Consider the following 22342-nt stretch of genomic DNA (forward strand, 5'->3'; position numbering starts at 1 on the left):
ACAGAATCCCACCGTCTAGCTCCCTTGCTCTGTGAAGAGGCCAGAGTAGAACTACTTTCCAGATTGTTCCTCGGAATCCTAAATGAGAAACAGCTCTTACTGCAGGATATTGCTAAGGACACTGTTCTCCTCTCGTATGGTTCTTTTTTTCTAGAAGGATCCACAGAAGGAATTTCTCACAGGGCTCACTTCCAGGAGTCCTTCTGATTTTTTTTTTTTTTTTGAGTACTTAATTTATTTTTTGTCTTCTTAAGGCTATGACTTATGCCCTTCTTTGCATCAGCCATGTAGGAAGCGTGGAGCTGATTTCGTGGGCCCTTGCAGGCAGTTTCTTAGGACTTCCTGGGACACATTGTGAATTGTAGACATTAAGTCAGGAATTCAGGTATCATTTCTACCTTATTTTCTTTTTACTCTGATTTTCACTTTATTATTTTATTTATATTTTATCAATTTAATTTATATTTATTTATCTTCTATCTTACACATGTGTGCACATCACCTCAAATTCTTTCTGGAATAAAATAGGATAAAAACGAATGCATGGGTGCATAGTTATATTACAAAGATAACGTAACAGACTGCCCTCAGTAGCCATCGTGTGACTGCACTTACCTCACTAGGGTGGAATCCATCCACAGGTTCAATGAGTTGCCAGGGCTGCCCTCCGCTCCTCTGCCACTCCTCCGTGACTGCGGGGCGTGCACACACACACACACACACAGGGTTAGAGACATGCTTTCCTGAGCAACAGTCAACACCCAAGAGCAAGGCTGTGAAGGAGGCTCCTCCTGGGCCCATGCTTACCCAGCCATGTCTGCCTCTGCTGGGGGCTTTCTGAACAGAAATAATCTTTCCATTGTGTCATTATTTTTTCTCTAACTCAGGAAGACAAATGTGTGAGAGTGTTGGATGAATGTGGTTTGTAAAGTGAGGAGGGTGGTGGGGAAGGGTGAGCTCGAAAATATTCAGCATCGATTTAAGTCCATCTCATTTCTCAGTGGCCAGGAGGACAGAATTTCAGGAGTAGGAGGAAAATATTAAGCATTTTGTTAACATCTCCTTTCATTGGCTGCCATTTCCACACACTGCCTGCACATGTCAAGCAATCATCATTAAAACTCACACAGTTCGTCAGAAATATAATTACCTAAAATGATCTGGACATCACATTTAGAGTGAGTATGGCTACAGAGAAAACGTTATGAGCCCCAAAATGATGAACAGCAATAAAACTGTCCTTCAACAGGGGTGAGACCAAGAATGTCAGTTGCTCCAAGGCAAAGGCATAATGAACTCTACATTATAATATCATACAGTCAATAAGAACTCCTCAAGGAAACTTCAAATCCCTAGAGAGCCTCCAGAGAGAAAAATGTGAAACCTACCATTCCCAGTGTAGCCCATGTCCTCATGTCCCTGGTGTCCAGAGAGGGGAACCGGCACAGCTGAGATTCCTCTAGTTCTTTCCTCTTCACTTCACAAAAACTCAAGGGCAGGGATCTGTTCCCTCTTGCTCTCTTTGTTTATCTCTCTTTTGCCCCAAGGGAAGGAATGGAAATGCTATTAGGGGCTTTAACTGGATGAGAGAAGCTGGACTTTCCCAGGGCTGGATCAATACTATGCTGCTTTTGTAATTAGTCCTAATATCACGCCAGGCCGTCCACACTTGCTACCCAATCCTTGTCCCCAGAGGGGCTGCAAATACTGCTGTCCTTCTCAGAGCACAGGAAACAATTCCTGCTGCTGGTTTGGAGTCCTATACTGGATCACCAATTCCTGTTGGCTTTTTCTCTGCCAGAATGGCCACCACTGAGCCACTCTCTTATACTTTATACCTGGGTTTTATTGGAGGTTGCTAGAAAAAGCAGCTAATGGAAAGTGGCCTTTGCATTTCTTGTGAAACTCAAATCAAGGCTATTGTCCACTGTGTCCTCCACATGTGGTCACAAGGGAGAGATTGCTTCATGCTGGTAAACGGTGTATCTCTCTGAAGGAATGTTATGTATCTGCTCTTCTGATAGGAAGCTCAGAATTACAATGATACTGAAACCACATTAACCCTTATGAAGGCTTATTTGTTCTGCTGAACCAGCTTGCAGACCTCACAGTTTCCTGCCATTGGCCCTAGGTACCCCGTAAAAGAGCCTTGGGGAAGCTTGCCTGGCTCTAGCTTCAGTTTACCTGGCTGTTCTGTTTTTTAGGCATGACCTCGGAACCAGATTTTCTGCTTCAGGTTCAATTCTGGGTGCTTCACCTTCCCCTCTGGATCTGACACTTTGAAGCACCTGTGGGTCCCTCCTGTCTTTCTGGGTGTGCCATACTGCTCCAGCCCAGCTCTGCTCATCCTGGCTCACCTGTCGTGCATTCCCCATGCTTGGTTCAGACTGTTCTTTCTCCCCCTTGGTCGGGAGAGAATGGGTCACTTTCCTACTTGTTTTTTGGGTTCTGCTGTTCTACTTTCTAACTTTATGCTGATTCTCTGAGCCATTTCCAATCTGAACATCCAATCAATTACCCTTAATGGAGCACCAGGCATTGGAAGGGTTTCTTCAAATACAAAGTCAATGTCACCCCCACTGAGCCCCCTCAGTGCTTTTTGTTCTTTTGTACTATTTGTCTCATCTCTACTTTGCAGCCCCACAGGTTTTCTAATACAGAAATCAACACTGATGCAGAAAGGTCCAGCCCAGGCAAGAAGTCAGCCTCCTAGGCTCCTCTGTGACTTCAGAGGTGACCTCGCTTCCATTCTATTTGCACTCCTTTCCTTCACGCAAATCCTCAATGAACTTTTCAATCCTTTCTCCTGCTTCTCCCTTATTTTCAGTTTGGTTTCACCTTATGCTATACAAATGTTAAAAAGAGAAAGAAAAGAAAGAATGAAAGAAAATCTCAATCAGATGTTAAGTTAACTCCCAGGCCTGTTAGACAATGGGAACCAAGCCCAGTCAAGACCTGAGAAAGGGTTGTATTAAAGAGATAGACAGCAAGCCATGGGCCTGACCTGGACCGCTCACACATCCTCTGACCCAGCAGGGGTAGGAAGTTCCTCATAACACTTTTTGACTCTTCACATTGGCAGAAAAAGTTGTGTGACAAATTGAACCTAAACTTGTGCCTTCACTGGCCAAGAGAATGTTCAGAAAGGAATTACAGTGATCTGGAGATCTGGAAAGTCAACAGTGGAAAGCAAATTTGAGCTTATAAATGAAACACAGTTTAAGCCAAAATCGTGTTCCTGGAGAGGAATGTTTGTTAAGAGCTCCACAATAAAAAGACCAGACTTTCTTATACCCGTGTTTCCTCTAGTGTGATTCAATGCTAGTCTTACAAGGCTTAAAGTTAGTCTAGGCTGTTTCCATTTTGATTTGAATTTTATGTGCATTACTAACTACCAAACTAAAAACTATCACCCTTAGAGAAAGGGAGAGGTGGTGATAGATATTATACTTCATGGAACAGATGGACATAATTTAGTCATCAGAATTAATGACTATTTTTCAAAGTGAGAAGGAATGGTGATTCTTCTACTCCCCTTGGAGGCTTGATCCCATAACGTAGGATATTCTCTCATATGATTATTGTGTCTCTGAGGCTTACCAGCCACTGAATATCTGTAGACATAAGAATTATAACACTTGGGGCCTCCCTGGTGGCGCAGTGGTTGAGAGTCCGCCTGCCGATGCAGGGGATACGGGTTCGTGCCCCGGTCTGGGAGGATCCCATAGGCCGCGGAGCGGCTGGGCCCGTGAGCCATGGCCGCTGGGCCTGTGCATCCGGAGCCTGTGCTCCGCAACGGGAGAGGCCACAACAGTGAGAGGCCCGCATACCGCAAAAAGAAAGAAAAAAAAAAAAAAAAAAAAAAAAGAATTATAACACTTACAGGAAGAGTCAGTAACTCACAGGCAAGAGTTTAAGGTCTTACCTGTATTATGACCAGTGCTAGACAGAGTGACCCTTTTTAGTTTGTTTATCTCAGGGTGACATTTTGCTTTCTTAGAATAAATGCAATACCAGACAGTGGTCTCTACTTCTTCCCTGATTTAGACTGGGTGGTCCAAGCAGGGTATTATGGTAGGTTGGTCAGTTCCCTTCCTGCCTGGGGCCATAATTAAAAATAGGCAGATAAATTCCTGTTTGTTCTTTGGAACACTTGAATTAAAATAAAGCTCTTGAAAGATCATGAGCAATCTCTTTGGATTTGGTACGTAATGTATTTCCTTTATTTGTAAAGTCAAAGAAGCTCTGCTAATGACCAGTTTTTCAGAGATGCAATAGAAATCACAGGAGTTTCATAGAACATTTGGTAGCTCCTTGATGATTAGCAGATATTTAAAAAGAGAAATTTGAATTCTGGTCAGCACTATGAAATCACTGGTCATTTTGACGAACATACACTTGAGGGGAGGGGAACTAAGAACCAAAACTCTAACTGAGTTGTCTTAGAAGCTGAGGGGAGCTGGTGGTATATTTAAAGTGTCAGTGAAAAAATGGTCTTGTCAGCCAAATGGCATGCTCCTTCCTCTGTTTGGGAGGTGTGGTGGAGATGAAGAAAAAGGACATCACCTGTTCAAGCTGGCATTTCCTGAAGGGAAAAAAAATTGCTGCCTCTGTTTAGCTCATAACCAGTTGGAGGATGAGTCAGCAAGAGATAAAAAAGAGTCTTTGAGGTGAGCAGTCATCTTTTGGTGCTGGACTGAGGCTGTCAGAGCGGAGAGCAGATAGGTCTCGTGTCTACTCTCAAGGGACAGGGACCCTCAACTGTCATTTGCTCTGTCACAGGGTGTAAAATTGTAAATCTCATGTGAAAAGTGATATTTGTGATGCAATAGCTCAAATACAGTATAGAAATGAGAGCAGAGATTTTCGTGTGACTAGTGAGACTGCAGATTTAATCAGTGACTCTATAGGGTTTTTATTTCTGATAAAAGGAAACTGTGATAAGGAGATGCATTTCTACCATAGCTTCCTGTGAGGAACTCAAAGTGATGCACAGGCTCAGGTGGTGATGGGGAGAGTTAGACATTGAAAAAGAATAAACATTTATTATCCATCTATCATAAGCCCTGGAAGAATGTAGTAGGTGCTTTACATACAGTGATGGTGGTGGCGATGGGAGGGTGTCAGCTAATAGGTATCGGAGTCCTTACTACATGACAAGCACTGTCTCTATCCTTACATAGAGCCCACGGTTTAGTTACTGTTACCTTACACAAAAGGAAGCTAAACCTGAACGGTTATTTCATTTGCTCGAGGTTACACAGCTATTCTATGTCTGAGTTAAGATAGGAATCCAGGTCTATCTGGTTGTAAATTCTGGGCTCTTTGTATAATAACATATTCGCCTACATGAGGTAGGCCAGATTTCAAGGATGAAGAGCTACCCAGCTGGGGCAGCTTATCCACGGAGATGGATCTGGGAGTGGATGCGCCCTCTGCCTACTCTGGAAAATGCTAAAATCTCAACGTAGGCATGCCCTTTGCAGTAGTCTAACATTGGGTGTAAGTTAAGACCTTACCACAGTTCTTGAAAACTAGATAAAAACGCCAGCTCTCTCAGAAGCACACGATAGCATGTAGCCATTAAATGCACGATGCTGTACTGGATGTTTCTGGAGGCAGATCCCAGAGTACCATTTCCTCTGCCTCCACTCTCCCTCCCACTGTATCTTCTCTAGTGGAGACTAACTTCATGTGGAGAAGGTGAAGAAGGCCCTGGACCAAAACTGGACCTTCATTTTTAAGAAACGTCAGGGAATTACAAAAGTCTCAGCAAATTCCTTGAACTGCTGATGAGAAGTGCCAAACAAGGAGAGATACCTAGGAGGTTTCTCAGTAAGGTGACCAACTGCCATGTTGATGTAGAGTGTTCAGGTTAACTGAACTTTTTGCTATTTTATTGCATTTATTGTTGCTCTGAGGATAAGAACGAGCTGAGGAACCTCTGTTTCCAAGCATGTGGAATGCTGGCCAGTATGGGGGTCCAGGAGAAAGCTCTTTTCCCTGTATCTTTCATGAAGAGAGGACTGTTCTGTTTTGTTAACAACCATATTCCCAGCACCTACACAGCACACAGGAGGGCTTAGTAAAAATCTGATGACTAAATGACTAAGTTCTTAACCTTGGAGCAGTACAGGAGCCCTATTTATTAAATTTTAATGTGTGTTTTAATTTTAATACATCATCTATGGATTATGTATAGATGCAGACTCTGATTAGGTACGTCCTAATTAGGAGTGGGGCCTGGGGCTCTCTGCATTTATAACCAGTCCCCAGGTGTATAGTTGCTCATTTTGAACTATGTATTAAGTGGCAAGGGTGTGAGGGAATGGTGCTCTTTCCTGGATGCTGGCTATGTACCAGGCATGACATTTGGGAGGATTACACATTATTTGACATAATCATCACAAAGACCTGTTATGTAGATATAGTGTCTCCATTTCCAGGTCTGGAAAGGAGGGTTTAGAAATGTTCAGGGAATCGCCAACAGTCCCAAAGATAATACATGACAGAGCTAGAGATTACGGTGGAAAATGAAAAAGTCTCAAGTGAATGCTGGGCAATATTATATTTTTTAAAACTTTATCTATATTCAGGGTGGGTGATGATCAAAGATCACTTGGTGGTGCATCTGTTTACACCAGGAATTCATTAATGAGGCTTTAACTCTGCATTTTAATGACAGGTTATTTATCAAAATGTCTCTCCCCATGAGAGAAATACATATCACCTAGGCAGGAAATCTAGTTAACGGAGATCAGTCTTGTTGAAAAGATGTTCAGAATTGAAGTACTAGAGTCTACAATGCAAAACGTGTCAGCTAATGTAATATTTGATAATTCATGATGGCCATCTGTCTCATCCCAGATGCTTGAGCTGGGGGAGCTGGTGGTGGGGAGATAGAGATGATAAACTCTGTATGAGAAATCGTCCACTCTTTGCATACACTGCAAAGCTTTTCATTAGCATCATCTCAGCTGGCAGTCAATCAACAGAGACTTTTCTCTCGCAAAACAGTTGCTTAGCAATGAAAATGGGACTGGAAGGATTAAAGTCAATAGATAATAATTTTTCAGAGTCAAGATGTAAAGGATAAATCCAGTAATCATGGCTGTTTTCTTGTGGCCACTCATCAGTGACCCCAATGTTTGGATAGAATGCTAGAAAAGCAGCAGTAATGTTCTTTCCAGAAAGCTGGGATATGGTTTGTCCACTTTGCCATAGGCATCTGAAGTCCTCCCTTTGAGACTCATTAGTTTCATCATGTGTGAGGTCTGGGAATCTGCCTTGTTTTGAGTCCTTAGGTAATCCAGTGGCCCCCAAGGAGAGGCAGTGCCTTACCCCTCATTCCGGTCACACTCATCTTTAGCCCAGCCGTAAGCGGGCCATTGTTAAACTGTCAAGAATAAGTTAGATGATTCCACTGATCTGTTGGCTCCCAGCCCAAAGCTGTTTCCAGCTGGTCACTGGCTCTATTGCTTCAGGGATTCTAAAATAATGGTGAATTAAGGAGGTGATGCTAAGTTTCCACCTTTCCAGAAAGAGTCTCACACTTTATCTTTTTTCAATACTCAGAGCTATTAATGTGTCAGAATGGGCAGAAGCAACCCTGCCCAATATACTGCTTGTTGGCTTGTAAACAAACGCCTTGTCCAGGTAGACTCTAAATGGTAGCTGCTGCTTCTGTCTTGTGTCAATACCTAAACCAAGCAAAACTTACTTTCTTGGAAGTCAAAATCCATGTAGAAAAGATTGAAGTTCGTAAATTTCTGGCTGGTTGCAATTTTTTTCAGCGTATTGGAGAGTTGTTCTGCTCTCTGAATATAAAGGAAACAGGGAGAATTTCATGAAACTTAGACTTGGGCTTTACGGAGACAATTCAGGCAGAACAAAGAAATCAATAGTCCCCACCCCACCCCGACTACAAATCACCAGCAGAGAGCAGCTCTGCATATTAAATTCCATTCATGCACAAATGGCCAACGAGCATACAAAACTGTTCAAATTCATTAGGAACATAATCAGTGCAAATTAAAGTATTAAGATACCACTTTCTCCCCATGGGTTTGGCAAAGAAAAGATGAACAATCATGATAATAAAGAGTACTGCCATGGGATATGTGACTGAGAATGTCAACTTGTTTAACCTTTCTAGAGAGCAATTTGGTGATAGGGATCAAATCGTTAAACATGACGTACTTTTGACCCAATAATTTCCTAGGAATTTGTCTTAAGGAAATAGACATGGTACACAAAGACATACATCTTCATATATACAAAGGTTCATCACAATGTTATTTATCATAGTGGAAAATTAGAAACAATCCATATGTCCAACACCAACGGATGAAATAAATCATGGTACATTCATATGCTCTATTTTCTAAAATGATTACAAAATTATGATGTGGAGGAATGATTATGAACATCAGAAGGTACAAAACAATATGTAGGCAAAACCCCCAAAGTAACTATCTATGAAAATAATATTGGAAAGACATACATACATATTAATTTTGGGTGGTGGGATTTTGAGTGATTTTTTTTTGTATTTTTTACATTTTCTAAGGCTTTTAAAAAATTGAAATATATTTCCCTTGTAAAAAATGTTTACTAAACTCCTTACAAAGAAATTATTTACCATCTGTGAAAGAAATGTGGGAAACTTTCTCAGAGAAGAAAGGAAGGCTCTGGGGCACCTGGTCGTCCCCTACCTTGGAAGAATTCCAGCCCTGCGTACACTTAACCTTCATCACTTCTCTGACTCTACAAATATGCCTAGGACCAGCTTTCAAAGGCGTGTGTGTGTGCATGTACACGCATGTGAGTGTACAAGAGAGACAGGCACACATAGAGACAGTGATCGAGAAACCCAGCAAGAACTACAGACTCAGCGAGGCAGAAGGAGGGAGACAGGTCACCTCGCATTCTCCTGACTCCTCAAGCATCCGGGAGTTTGTTTCTTTTATTCATCAGCTTGGAGGCCATCGCCCTGCCAAAATCCCATCCCCAGTGAAAACCCTGCAGCAAACAGGGAGAGAATGATCAAAGACAGTATCAAAGGGCCTGCGACAGCCCTACCTCGGAAGTGAGAGTCCGGAGCGTCTTATTGGAAGACATCCAGCCGTGGCAGGGGCTGACCTGAGAGCAGGAAAACACTGATTACAGAAGAACAGTGCTGGTTGTGGGAACATAGCTTTGGAACAAGTCAGCGTGAGCTCACCTGGAGACAGTTCAGGAAGGAGTAGAAATGCGCGTAGGTCACGTCCTCGTTCAGCTGGCCTGGAAAACAGAGAGGTCTGGCATGTTGCATGCACTCAGATATAGCAGCCACCTAGGGACCCTGGTGGGTGAGCCTGCCTCTCTTGCAGAAGGCTGGCGCCTCCAGGGACCTGCCCTGGCTTTGCATTCGGCGTTGCTCTTGAAGATGCCTGTGCTTTCCTTCTTTCTGAGCCCCCTAGAAATTCAGACCTGGGGTTGGGGAGCGGCCCCAAGTTTACTCCTATCTCGAGCTCTTCGCAAGGGCTAGGGCAGGGTGTGAGGGGCCTGATCTTATCTGGACCCCAGGTAGAGGGATTCAGGGCACCGTATGGACCAGAACACCACTAACAAAGGACCTGGCAGAGCAGTGGCTTTCTCCTGGCAATGGTATGAAACGCCAAGTCCCTGTGGGGTCCAGGGAGCATTGAAGGTGGGAGTTGACCAAATCCTCCTCCTTTTGTGTTTATGAAACACTCAGGTCTGACCCAATTATCCCATGCTGAGGACCTGGTGGGACTCTGGAGGGTCTGAAGGTCTGACCATGCACTGTCCTGCAGTTTGGTGAACTGAAGTTTTCCACAAGTGCTTGTGTGGCCATCGGACTGGGGAGGCTGGCACGTTCGTTATATCCCTTCGTGGCCCAGTGGTTATCTTATTTGAGCCGTCATTAGTAGCTAGGCTCTATTTTTTTGCTGCAGGTTAAAGAAGTACATACGCATGAAGTGGTAAGCGCCAAATGTGAGTTCATGCAGAGCCTTTCCAAATATCAGCTGTAGACCCAGAATCTGGGGGCGTTATTTATTCTCTCTTCTCACCTCCCACCACCGCCCCTTCTACCGTATCGCACGCCCCACCCCCGAACCGAGGCAATTCAAGTTTCATGCTGTGGCTGAGACACAAAATCCAGGTTCTCCCAAATCTCAGGGGTGAATGACCGATGTCTTATCCATTAACACTTCTCTCACGCTTGAAAAAATAAAGGAAAATAATAGGGCCTATCTCGGAGCGAAGAGAAAGATTGAAGGTGATAGAACACGGTCTTATTTTTCACGTATACCTCAGATCAGTTAGACTGATAGATTCAATTTTCTTGTCATAGGGGAAAAATATATTATCTCTCTGTGTGGGTGAGTGAATCCCAGGACTGGAAAACCACAGGCTCATTATCGCCATTAAAGTCACAGTGACACACTGGGTCTTCTCTGTGCTCCAAAGGTGTCTGCATTTTCACATTTTAGATGAATCCCAAGCCACTGGCTTCTGTCTTCACTTTCATTTTATGGGCTCCACATGGAGCCCTGAGCTCCTTGATCCATCTTTCTCCAAGATCCTGTTTTCCATCACAGAGGCTGCTTTCCCTCTATTTGTGTGTGTGTGTGTGCTTTTGTAATTTGCCTCCTTTCTGTATGTGTCCCTGCCCGACTCAGTCCAGCCCAGCTGCAGTGACTGACACCTTCAACCTGAGTTCCCCACCCTCAATCCTCCATGTGCCCGGAGGACTTGGCTCTCGCCCCCTTCCTAGCAGCAGCCTTCCCTCTGCCATCTTATTTCTTTGTTGGGACGGGGGGCCTTGTAATAAACCTTAGGGAGCTTGGCTGGGGCCCTGACACCCTGCTTGGCCCTGACTCTCACCTGGTGGCCTCTTTTCCCCGCCCAGTGGATGAAGTCTCTTCAACCTGCTGGAGGTGGCACCTCATGCCTGACCATAAATAACACTCCTGCACCCTCTCCCTCCCCACCTGCAAGACTGGACTGCTCTGCTATCCAGAGGGACTGGAAGGTTATCCTGCCCCTGGATACTGGAAGCTCATCTGCTGGCTCCCCTTTGGGGGTTAAGCTGAGCCATAGCCTCGTTGTATCCCAGCTTACTCCCCTCTTCCTACTGTCTTACTGCTGAGGTCCCAGAACATGTTAGGATGAGACCACAAGGCATATCCTCCTTCTGGACCAATCCCTGTTCCCTCCCCTTGAAGTCCTTGCAATTCTGGCACTGGCTCTAATTGGACCAGGTTGATGGAGGGGAAATTCTTAGGTGAGTAGGTGGGTCTGTGGACAGGATAAGCACACATTAGCTGTAGTTAGAAGAAAACTGGGAAAGGTATAATGGGTTGGTTTCCCTTCTCTCTGGTATTTCTGCCTATTAAAGGTCAGGGTGTCTCTGGGGCTGGTCATGTGGAAGGTTGGCTGAGAGTGCTTGTGATGGGTTTATGACGAAGAGGGAAAACAGTTCTTATGCTTTTCTCCACTGATTGGAACTGTCAGTTAGTCATTCGCTCTTTCTTTTTATGTATGACTTTTTATCCTTGTTACTTTAATGGTATTCTTCCATAGCGAGAAGCCCTGGTATAAAGACTGATCCTACCTATATGTTGTACCTACATGCAAAGAGGTGGTGTCTGTGACTCCCTGGTTAGAAAGTGAATCTGGTGAAGAAAGGTGGTCATGAATGCCCAGGACAGGGGCAGAGGGCTGCCCCACAGTGGCCAGGAACCATCAGTGAGTGAGTGAGTGAGTGACTGAGTGAGTGTGTGTGTGTGTGTGTGTGCGTGTAAGGGGGGGAGCCTGTGGGTTGGCCCAGTTGATACCATATGCTCCCTCTGAAGATCAAAGGGATCTACCCCAGCTCCTATAGTAGCAGCTCGAGTCTGTCATGTATATGTTCTTTAGGGCAGAGTCTTTGGCATTTATTTAATGCTGGGACCACAATTGAAATTTTAGCTACCGTAAGAGCTTAGTACTAACAAAGATCAGCCACACCTTCATGAAATACCATCTGAGTGTATTAAACCTTGGTAAAACCACAATTTAGACAGGGAGGAGGCAATAATAAAATTGAAGGCATACTACAAGGTATTTTAAAATACATTAGGTTTCAAGTTTAAGAGTAATTGGGACAAAATGGAGCTTTTGTGGATATTTTGTGGCAGAGGCCCTTCAAGGAAGGCTGACTTGCAGACTTATTTGTAGCCAGCACTCCCAGATTTCTTGATCATAGTCTAACCCTTTGGAAAGCTCCCTGAATGCATATGGCTTAGAAAAGTGTCATTGGCCCTCGGTAATTTCACTGTCAGGATCTATATACTATTTGTCCTTTCCTTAGAGGACAAGGACTTCATCTTAGCATCATTTTTACCCTCAAAGCACGTAATAGTTATCTCAGACATATTAATGGAAAGATTGCCTTCCTTATAGACTGTGCCTGAGAGGACTCATCCCTGGCCAAACATAAACTTTCTTGAAAGATCTATGAATGTATAATCCTAATGTGTGAGACTTACTTTCTGGTAATTCCTCAAAAAGACAAAACATTCTCACCAGGAATTTTAACTGCTGGTAGAGCCTGTGGGGGCTGTCACAGCCCTTGGCAGCCAGGCAGTGACTGGGTCGTGACTCACAGACAAGGCTAAGAGGAATAATGCTAGCCCCTTCCTCCCCAGCAGGAGTCAGCAAGACACCCATTCTTGTTCTGGGCCTCCACTACCTGCAGATCTGATGCTGTGGCATTTAATCTTCTCTTGCCTGAATAGTCAGGCTGAATTCCCACCTGTTTACTGAGGCAGCAGAGAATGTAATCACTGACTCAGGGCTGCTCCCCTGACCCCTTTTGCTCCCTGGCCTCTTTCTTAATCCTTAAGGGGTGGCTAAAGTCAAGTCTACAGATTATCATCATCATGTTTCTTGGCTCAAAGGCAGAAGAAATGGAAAACCCCTTTTATTTGCTTGCCCCACCCTTAGCACAGTGCCCCAGGAATCAGACTCAGGTATGTGGCTATTGATTAAGATGAGATCCACCCTAACCTGGGCAAAGCAACCAGGCCTTGAGGCTGAGCTAGCATTAACCTGCTTCACTGCCGGTTCCTGTCTGTGGGAACGAAGACTCAAAGATTGGATGTGGAGCAGGGCAGAACGGAGGCAATGAGAGGGCAGCAGCCCCCTGTTCAAGCTTCTCACCTTATGTGAGTTAGGAGCCTGCCAAAGGAGGAATGAGGAGGCTGGGTAAATCCCACCTACTTCCCCAGTCTGTTTAGGAAGGACCCTGATGCTTCGTTGAGGAATTTATGATTTATTTCCCATGGCAACCAGGCAGCAGGGATAATTTAGGATGTGAATAACAACTGAAAAACATTAAACAAATTTTAGGTGGTTATAACTTTCTCCCTAATTGGATTCCCCCTACTCCCAAACTAGAGTTGTTTATATAGAACACACTTGTTCCACCCTTTGCTCTTGTGCTGTGAAGTGCTAGTCTAGATCAGCGGCTGGAGGGAGGCCATCTGAGGATAATGCAAAGCCCAGAGCAGGGTTTCTCAACGTTGGTGCTATCGACATTCTCGGTTGTAGGGGGCCGTCCTGTGCATTGTAGGATGTTTAGGAACATTCCTGGATTCTACCCCTTGGATGCTAGTAGCACTCCATCTCCAGGGGTGATATGATAATGGGCGGGTGGGTTGCCCCTGGATGAGAACCACTGGCCAAGAGAATCCACCAAGTGATTGATGAGTCCCCTGATCAATCACCTTTTTCCTTTCCTTGCTCTCTTCCAAGTTACGTGGAGTCATTTTTACATACTGTGGTTGAGTCAAGGGAACGGCCTGGCATATCTGAGAAAATTTATGGAGTCAGTCTAACCGCAGTTCATGGGAAGGGAATGGGATCTAAAGTCAGAAAACCCAAAGTCAAGTCCCTATTGGTGTGACAGAGTAAATTGGGAGCACATCTCCCCTACTCCCAACTTCCCTTTCCCAAGCATTTCTTAGCATGGGAAAAATCTAGGAGTCTGAGAACATCTATTGGGGGAACTGAACTTTTCATCCCCAAATGGCTCAAAGAGACATGATCAGCCCAAGTGGTTGTCCTTCACATGTCCAAGGCAGCCCAGAATGGAGTCAAGTTCACTGTGTGATCAGGTTAAAGGGCATGGTCAAAGCCGTGTGAATAAGAGGAACATGCTTTCCACATGAGAGGCTAGACAGTGTTTCCTTGGAATAATAACATTTGTGGCACATTTCATAATTGAAGAGAAAAATGACTTCAGTCACATCGGTGGGGAGCCTGGAATGTGGACATGTTCCATTGTTCCCCAGTGAAGGGACCCTAGTGGAGGGGTCAGAGCCCTTTGAGAGCTGGTTAAAGGGTCCCTGCTCTTATGTGGGGTGATGTGGAACTTCCTGCGGGAGCTGGTAGGGAGGTTGGCTTAAACAGGAACTACAGGAGGAGGACAAAGGGGGATTGAAAAGGCACAAGGATGTTATGTATGCAAGGGAAAGCTCTCCACCTCTACCCACTAAGGAGGGCGCAAAGGAAGGAGTTTCAGGTCTTCCCCCTCTGAACTGCTCGCCTGACTCATAAGGAACTGCTTGGACCTCCAGGACAGTGTAGCACCTGGGCACTGTCACTTGGGTTGGTCTAAGGAGTGGCTATGGCAATACCAGGGAAAGGGCAGCCCTTTTCCATGAGAGACTGGCACAGGTGCTGTCGATATGGGGCTGAGGGGATGGTCCCCAGGCCCCTCCTTGTAGATGCCTGTCAGAGGGGCCTGAGGCCAGCACTCCCCATCCTCCCTCCCTGCTTAATTTTCTGTAGTAAAACTTATCATCCTCTGACTTTTGGAGTCTTTCTCCCACTGTAACATAAGCCTATGTTGACAGAGATTTTTGACTATTATGTTCACTGATGGTTACACAGTGCCTAGAACAGCGCCTGGCATATAATAAGTATTTTTGGAAGGACATTCTTCCCTGAAACACAGAAAGAGAGCCCTGCTACACCCGGCTTGCATATACAATAAGCTGTGCAACATTTGGCAAGCTACACAACTTCTCTGAGCCTTAGTTTTTTCATCTATCAAATGGAATTAATAGAAACATTTATCTCGCAGAATTGTTTTAAGGATCAGCATGGCAGCCCTTCCCAAGGTGAATTACTACTACTTTCACAATGTTTGTGAAGCATCTGGCATGCTAGAAATTCTATTAGAAATTTCTTGGAACTTTAAAGCATTTCAGAGCCAAGGACTCCAAGAGAGTGTAGAAGCAGGGAGCAAGCCCTCTGGAGGACCCTGTTGTACAGAACTCTAACTGGCCACCAGGGTGCACAGACGTCATTAGAATCCTGGCCACTAGGGGGCACTCACCACCGAGGTTTGGAGAAATCCTTCCCTTTGTCTCTTTCCTATCTCTTGTTTGGGCTTCATTGGCTCCTTCTAGATTTCACCTTCAGTGAAGGAGTTTTAAACTCTTACCTTTCAGTTTGTCCTAATTCTTTGCCAAATACATCTGCCCTTTCTGACTTTGGATCTGGTTCTGGCCACCTTTGGATACTGACCTTTTAGATCCTGTACCTGGGTGCTCTTCCCTTCATCGTTCTGGTGGCATTTTAGGTGTATTCCTGTATGGTTTGAACTACATATATCTGAACTACGAATACATTGACATTGTTAAAGAGTAAAAACATCTTCAAACTGATACCGAGAGGATGATATCTGCTGTGCAAATTATCCCAGAGAAAGGTTCCATCTGGTAAGCCGTTTAAAATAACATGGCTGCCATTTGGCAGGTGGGAATCTAGATACTGCAGAGTCTGCATGACCTTTGAGTAAAATTTTTCAGGAGTGGTCATTGCTGGGACGGGATCAATCTTCCTGTTCACAAAAGAAACAAAGTATCTTAGTATATTATAGGATAAATGCACGCAAATATAAGACCCACCCCCAAAACACACACACACACACACACACACACACACACACACACAGTAGTTATTGGTGTTATTTGCAAAATATTTCTGGTTTCTGGACTCCCTTGTGGTTGGGTGGGCCAGGTCTGGCCTATGAGTTGTGAGCACAAGTGACATGTGTCATGTTTGGTTGTATGAGAGTCTCCAGGATGCCCTTTCTCTTTGCCATGAGTCTGGGCAATGTTCTAGAAAGCAGCTGCTTCACCAATCTGAGTCCTGGAACAGAGCTCCATGGTGATCCCTGATGGACAATGTAGTGCGAGTGAATAAATATTTATTGCTTTATGCTACTAAGATTTAGGGGCTGTTTGTTCCTGCAGCATAATTTCACCTATCCTGACTGTTACTCACAGTTAATAGGATCAAAGGGGTCTGGTATTGCTTATTATTTGTTTGACACTTTGAGCTCTGCAACTTGGTCTTTAAAACTTTTCACATATATAACAGTCAGGGAGATGAAATTTCACTGAGAAATGAAGTGACATTATGTGTCCACATTACATCTTTCCATTCTACAGTGAACTTTTGAACTTTCATGAATTTCCTGATAGACTGCTATTCCAGGCTATACCCCTGCAACAATATCTGTCAACAGATAATTCCAATTTGCATCACTGCCTTTCTCTGTATAGAAGTGCGTGTGCTCTATAGAGGATATGTGAAATTTTAAATTATATTTTAATCTTCTTGTTCCACAAAACTAGTGAAAACAGAAAAAGGAAGTGCTGAAAGTAGTTATAAGAGCACAGTCCTAAAATCAAAGAATTTAAGACAAAGATGTAAATCATAAGTGAAAGTAGCAAATCTTTAGCTTTAATTAGACATTTACTGAATTTAAGCTGGTTGTCTTATTTTCATTTGGTTTGGAAAAGAACAAAAGTGAGGATTGTACAAAATACTAGAAATATATCATTGAAAGTTCCATTTAAATCTCCCTCCCTCCCTCCCTCCCTCCCTTCCTTCCTTCCTTCCTTCCTCCTTTCTTTCTTGTTATCTTTAAAAGGCAAGGTATACACCTGGAGACTGTCATACAGAGTGAAGTAAGCCAGAAAGAGAAAAAAACTATCGTATATTAACACATATATGTGGAATCTAGAAAAATGGGATAGATGACCCAGTTTGCAAGGCAGAAATAGAGAGACAGATGTAGAGAACAAATGTATGGACACCAAGGGGGGAAAGCGGGGGTGGTGATGGTGGTGGTGGGATGAATTGGGAGATTGGGATTGACATGTATACACTAATATGTATAGAATAGATAACTAATAAGAACCTGTTGTATAAAAAATAAATAAATTAAATTAAATTAAAAAAACAAAAAAACAGGGCTTCCCTGGTGGCGCAGTGGTTGAGAGTCCACCTGCCGAAGCAGGGGACATGGGTTCGTGCCCCGGTCTGGGAAGATCCCACATGCCGCGGAGCGGCTGGGCCCGTGAGCCATGGCCGCTGAGCCTGCGCGTCCGGAGCCTGTGCTCCGCAACGGGAGAGGCCACAGCAGTGAGAGGCCTGCGTACCGGAAAAAAAAAAAACCAAAACAACAAACCAACAAACAGAAAAAGATTTAAGGGAATAAAGAAAACTACGGAGTGGCTAATAAATTTACATAATAGCATTTCAGAGGGCAATGATAAAGGCTATCACACTGAAGCCCAGAACCTAAGCGACTGGCAAGTTTAACATAATACTAACATACTTTCTATTGAACTGTTTAATACAACCTTTCCTCCTTCCCTGCCATTAAAAAACACTTTGATGACTCTTATCTACTACAGAATGAAATTCAAACTCTGTGGTTTAGCACTAAGACCCTCTACTGTCTGCTCTTCCCTATCTCTCATTTCTTTTGCTTCTCCCAGGACAGGATGAGCTGTTAATGCCAGTGTTTGTAGATGACCACACCTCATGTTACCCATTTTCTTTATTTTTGAAACTGCTGCCTGGCCAAATGCTCAGTACTGTGAACTATACTAGTAGTTGTAGTAGGTAAACTACACTCCATGTAGGCAGGGATTTTGTTTTGCTTATTGCTGTATTTCTAGTGCTTAGAGCAGAACATTGCATGTAGTAACTATGTGTTGAATAAATGATTAAAGGATTGAATCAATAAATGTAAATACAGGGAAAAAAAGGGCAAGGTATAAATAGGGATTCTAGAATATTTTTTGGCTTTAATATGTAAGTCTATTATTGTTCGTCTTTTGCACCGCTGACTTTTGTACAAGCCTTCAGGAACATATCAAATTTGAATTAAGATACTAACCTGCATTAACCTGGGAGTTGAAAATAGAATTCTCTTTAGGCTTTAAACTGCCTGTTGTTAACCTAAATGGAATCATGCTATAAGTTACCTTCTATTTTAAGTCCTTAAAATTCCAGATTTACCTAATGATCCTGGAGTGGATTGAATAGCCTCCCTCAGAATGTGACCTTATTTGGAAACAGGGTCTCTGCAGATGTAATCAGTTAAGATGAGGTCATACTGGATTAGGTTGGGCCTTAAATACAATGACTAGTGTCCTTTTAAGAAGAGGAGAGACCCACACACATAGGGAAGAAGGCCATGTGAAGCTGGAAGTGGAAATTGAAGTTATGCTGCCACAGCGAGGAATGCTGAGGATTGCAGGGAGCCACTAGAAGGATGAAAAGACAGGAAGGATTTCCCCTAGACACTTCAGAGGGAGCATGGCCCTGCTGACACCTTGATTTTGGACTTCTAGCCTCCAGCACTGTGAAAGAATAAATTTTTGTTTTTTGAACTCACCCAGTTTGTGATATTTTGTCACTGCAGCCCTAGGGAGATTGATACAGCTTCCAAACCAGAAAAAGTAAGTTCATTACTCACAAGCTGGGCACGACACACAAGAGACACGGGAAGAGGAGACAGAAAGAAGCCCCTAGGGGTATCCACTATTGTCACTTTTAAGGGAGCTGCTCCTAAATGGAAATTGGTGTTGTCATTTTGGAAGGAATTTTTCAGAATGTGTCAAAACTTGAAGTTGGTTCAACTTTTGACCTTGACATTTCTCTTTTGGGAAGTTGTCCTATCATAACATTTCCACAAATGTGCAAAAATGTACATACAAGTATGACAACATTTCTTGGAATAGAATAAAATTGGGAAAAGCTAAAAAGCCTGGCTATATAAATTATAGTAGATCCATGCAGTAAACCTCTATACAGCCATTAAAAAGAATGAAGTAACTAGATATAGGTGATGGTTGCACAATATTCTGAATGTACTCAATGCTACTGAATCGTTCACTTTAAAATGCTTAATTTTACATTATGTGAATTTCATTTCAATATAACAAAAATTTTTTAAAAGAATAATCTGTATGTCTTAGCATGGAAAAGACTGCTAAAAGGTATTGTTGAGCGAAGAGAACAAATTACAGGGCAGTGAACATATTATTATTTTATTTCAATGAATATTAATCAGTCTGTAAATTAGAACTTACATAGAAAAAATCTGGCTGCAAATACAGGAAACATCTCTATTGGTTAGCTCTAAGCAGTGGTGCTGGGGTGGTAGGGAGTGATTCTGGAGAAACTTTCACTTCCTAGACCTGTATTATTTGAACTTCTCACAACAGATGTTATTTTGTAATCACAGAAACAGTCAAAATGAAAGGGGTTCTCATATCATTTTTATTCTTTCTAAAATGAGGAAGAAAGCTAAATATTAATGGGAGGGGCAGAAAACATTGTAATTTTATGTCATTTCCCCTCTACCTATGTCACTTAGTGAAATAAAATGACTTTTCACGTTGTTGCTGTCCAGAGGGTGACAGGCTGACCATGGGGGTGAAGGTCACACGGGCCAGGTTGTGAGGGGCAATATGTCGCTGCACAGAGGAAAAGGTGGAGCGAGTCTGATGTTTGGGGCGTTCGGTGTGGTTGGTGTATGTGATTCTGCACTGGGTCATGAGTTCCTTGGACTTTCTGAGAGAGAGAGAGAGATAGGAGGAAAGAGAAAGAGCTGTCCCATTGTACAAAACCCCAGCATGAAGAATAAAATGCTATATTCATGTTTTTCATTACTTTGGCGAAAATTATACGACTTTATGAATAAAAAGCTCTCCAGCCTGCATAAAAAGCACTCAGAAGGATTTGAGAATAGGTTGCCTACCTACTAGGGGCCAAAGGTTGGTTAAGGCTTTGGCTTGATTTGCAGATGCACAGAAGCCCTAGAAGGACCCCAGTTTGCAAAGGGGATTGAGGCTGCCTTGTGCGTTTGTTCAGACCAGGAGAACGAGGTTCAGAGTAACCAGGTTTTCTCTTCACTGTGTGTTTGGAGTGTGACAGCAGGGGTGAAACAAAGCAAGTTGGGTGTCTATATCCTGTCTTCTGTCATTGGTAAAGCTAGAATGCACGGCTATTAACTTTTGCCTTGGCATCTCAGGGTTTTTTTTTTTTTTTTCCTGCTGCTGATACAACAGCTCTTTGGCACAAAGCGATGATGCTGAGCTAAGACTCTCCAACCACCTAAAGGCAAGATGAGTTAAGATGGAGCAAACTCTCCCATACTCCCTATTTAATGATTATTTTTTAATTAGAGACACAACCCTGATGATAAACAAAGAATTTCAGCTAATTTGCATTTATGAAAGGGCACCTCACAAATTAAGCAAGCATAACCAAAATGGCTAATTGCTACGCGAAATCAGAATGTAAGCCTTGGTATATATCCAGAGAAAAACATGGTCTGATAGGATACATGCACCCCAATGTTCATTGCAGCACTGTTTACAATAGCCAAGACATGGAAGCAACATAAATGTCCATCGACAGAGGAATGGATAAAGAAGATGTGGTACATATATACAATGGAATATTACTCAGCCATCAAAAAGAATGGAATAATGCCATTTGTAGCAACATGGATGGACCTAGAGATTGTCATACTGAGTAAAGTAACTCAGACAGAGAAAGAGAAATATCCTATGATATCGCTTATATGTGGAATCTAAAAAGAAATGATACAAATGAGGATATTTACAAAACAGAAACGGACACACAGGCTTAAAGAATGAACTTATGGTTCCTGGGTGGAGGAAAGGGATAGTTAGGGAATTTGGGACTGACATGTACGCACTGCTATATTTAAAAAGGATAACCAACAAGGACCTATTGTATAGGTCCTGCTGGACCTACCTATATAGCACAGGGAACTCTGCTCAATGTTATGCAGCAGCCTGGATGGGAGGGGAGTTTGGGGGAGAATGGATACATGTATATGTATGGTTGAGTTGCTTTGCTGTGCACCTGAAACTATCACAACATTGTTAATCGGCTATACTCCAATATAAAATAAAAAGTTAAAAAAAAAAAGAAGAATGGAAGCCTTGGTGTTTCTGCTGGAACATTCTCCAGTCATCTTTGCTCCATCACGTACAGCTAGACAATTTACATACGCACATCGCCAGGTAAACCCTGTACTGTGTATAGCAAAATTAACCAATTCTTAGTTCAGGCAAGGGCAAAAGGGTCTGAGTGACAGGTGATGGGTCACCTCCTCTGGACGCTATAGATGGTCCTTCTGAGCCTATCCCTGAAAAATTCTCAACACCCTTTGATCTGTGTATTCTTTCTCCTCCAGTGATTTTTTTTTTTTTTTTTTTTGCGGTACGCGGGCCTCTCCCACTGCGGAGCACAGGCTCCAGACGCGCAGACTCAGCGGCCATGGCTCACGGGCCCAGCTGCTCCACGGCATGTGGTATCTTCCTGGACTGGGGCACGAACCCATGTCCCCTGCATCGGCAGGCGGATTCTCATCCACTGTGCCACCAGGGAAGCCCTCCTCTGGTGATTTTTGAGGGGACTTAGCACTAGTATTTTGGGGCCAAAGAGTCCCAGTGGTTTGGGAAACACCTCCTAGGCCTGCCCTGCTGTCAAAGGCCGAATGGGCTGAGCTGAAAGTGTCTAAACCTCTTCACGCAGGTGCTCTGGAGCCCACGTCAGGTTCACTTTGCCATCCCGCGTTTGCCTACCACGGCAGTGCCCTGCACCCTTCCTCACACACCGGTGAGCTCAGGCCGGTCAGTCCTGGGGAGGTGAGGGGTTGAGGGTGCGGGGCTTACAGGGGAGAACTATGAAAGCCAGGTTGAGAGACGTGACGCTCATTCCAGGAAAATAATGGGAGAGAAGACGGTGCCCAGCACCACGCTCTCACAGGTCAGGAACACGTGGTGGGCTTGGAACAGATAAAGAGCCTCATCTTTGGGTGACTCAGAGTCTGTCCCTGTCCGAATGAATTGTGCCTGATCATGTAAGGTAAGCCTCATGACTTGGGTGCAGGGCCAGACGCCATCATTTCATTACCCTGGCGGGTGTTCCAGCCAGATAT

At 43.7% G+C, this 22342-nt stretch overlaps 1 protein-coding gene across 2 annotated transcripts in view; it reads right to left on the reverse strand.

Annotated features, from left to right (window-relative positions):
• The window catches only part of AOAH (acyloxyacyl hydrolase), a 180101-nt gene that overhangs the window by 10455 nt on the left and 147304 nt on the right, over positions 1 to 22342 (reverse strand). Inside the window, exons 16-20 of one of the 2 annotated variants that reach the window (XM_082632566.1) lie at positions 15729 to 15901; positions 9224 to 9282; positions 9082 to 9141; positions 7721 to 7817; positions 616 to 692 (exon numbers count right to left, since the gene is read on the reverse strand). In XM_082632566.1, the coding sequence (XP_082488692.1) occupies positions 616 to 692; positions 7721 to 7817; positions 9082 to 9141; positions 9224 to 9282; positions 15729 to 15901 (466 nt within the window). Of the gene's footprint in view, positions 1 to 615; positions 693 to 7720; positions 7818 to 8921; positions 8993 to 9081; positions 9142 to 9223; positions 9283 to 15728; positions 15902 to 22342 lie in introns of those variants that run through there. The other variant, XM_082632567.1, reaches the window with a different exon arrangement.

This window comes from Mesoplodon mirus (assembly GCF_964341445.2).
Source record: "Mesoplodon mirus genome assembly, chromosome: 9".
Classification (NCBI taxonomy): domain Eukaryota; kingdom Metazoa; phylum Chordata; class Mammalia; order Artiodactyla; family Ziphiidae; genus Mesoplodon; species Mesoplodon mirus.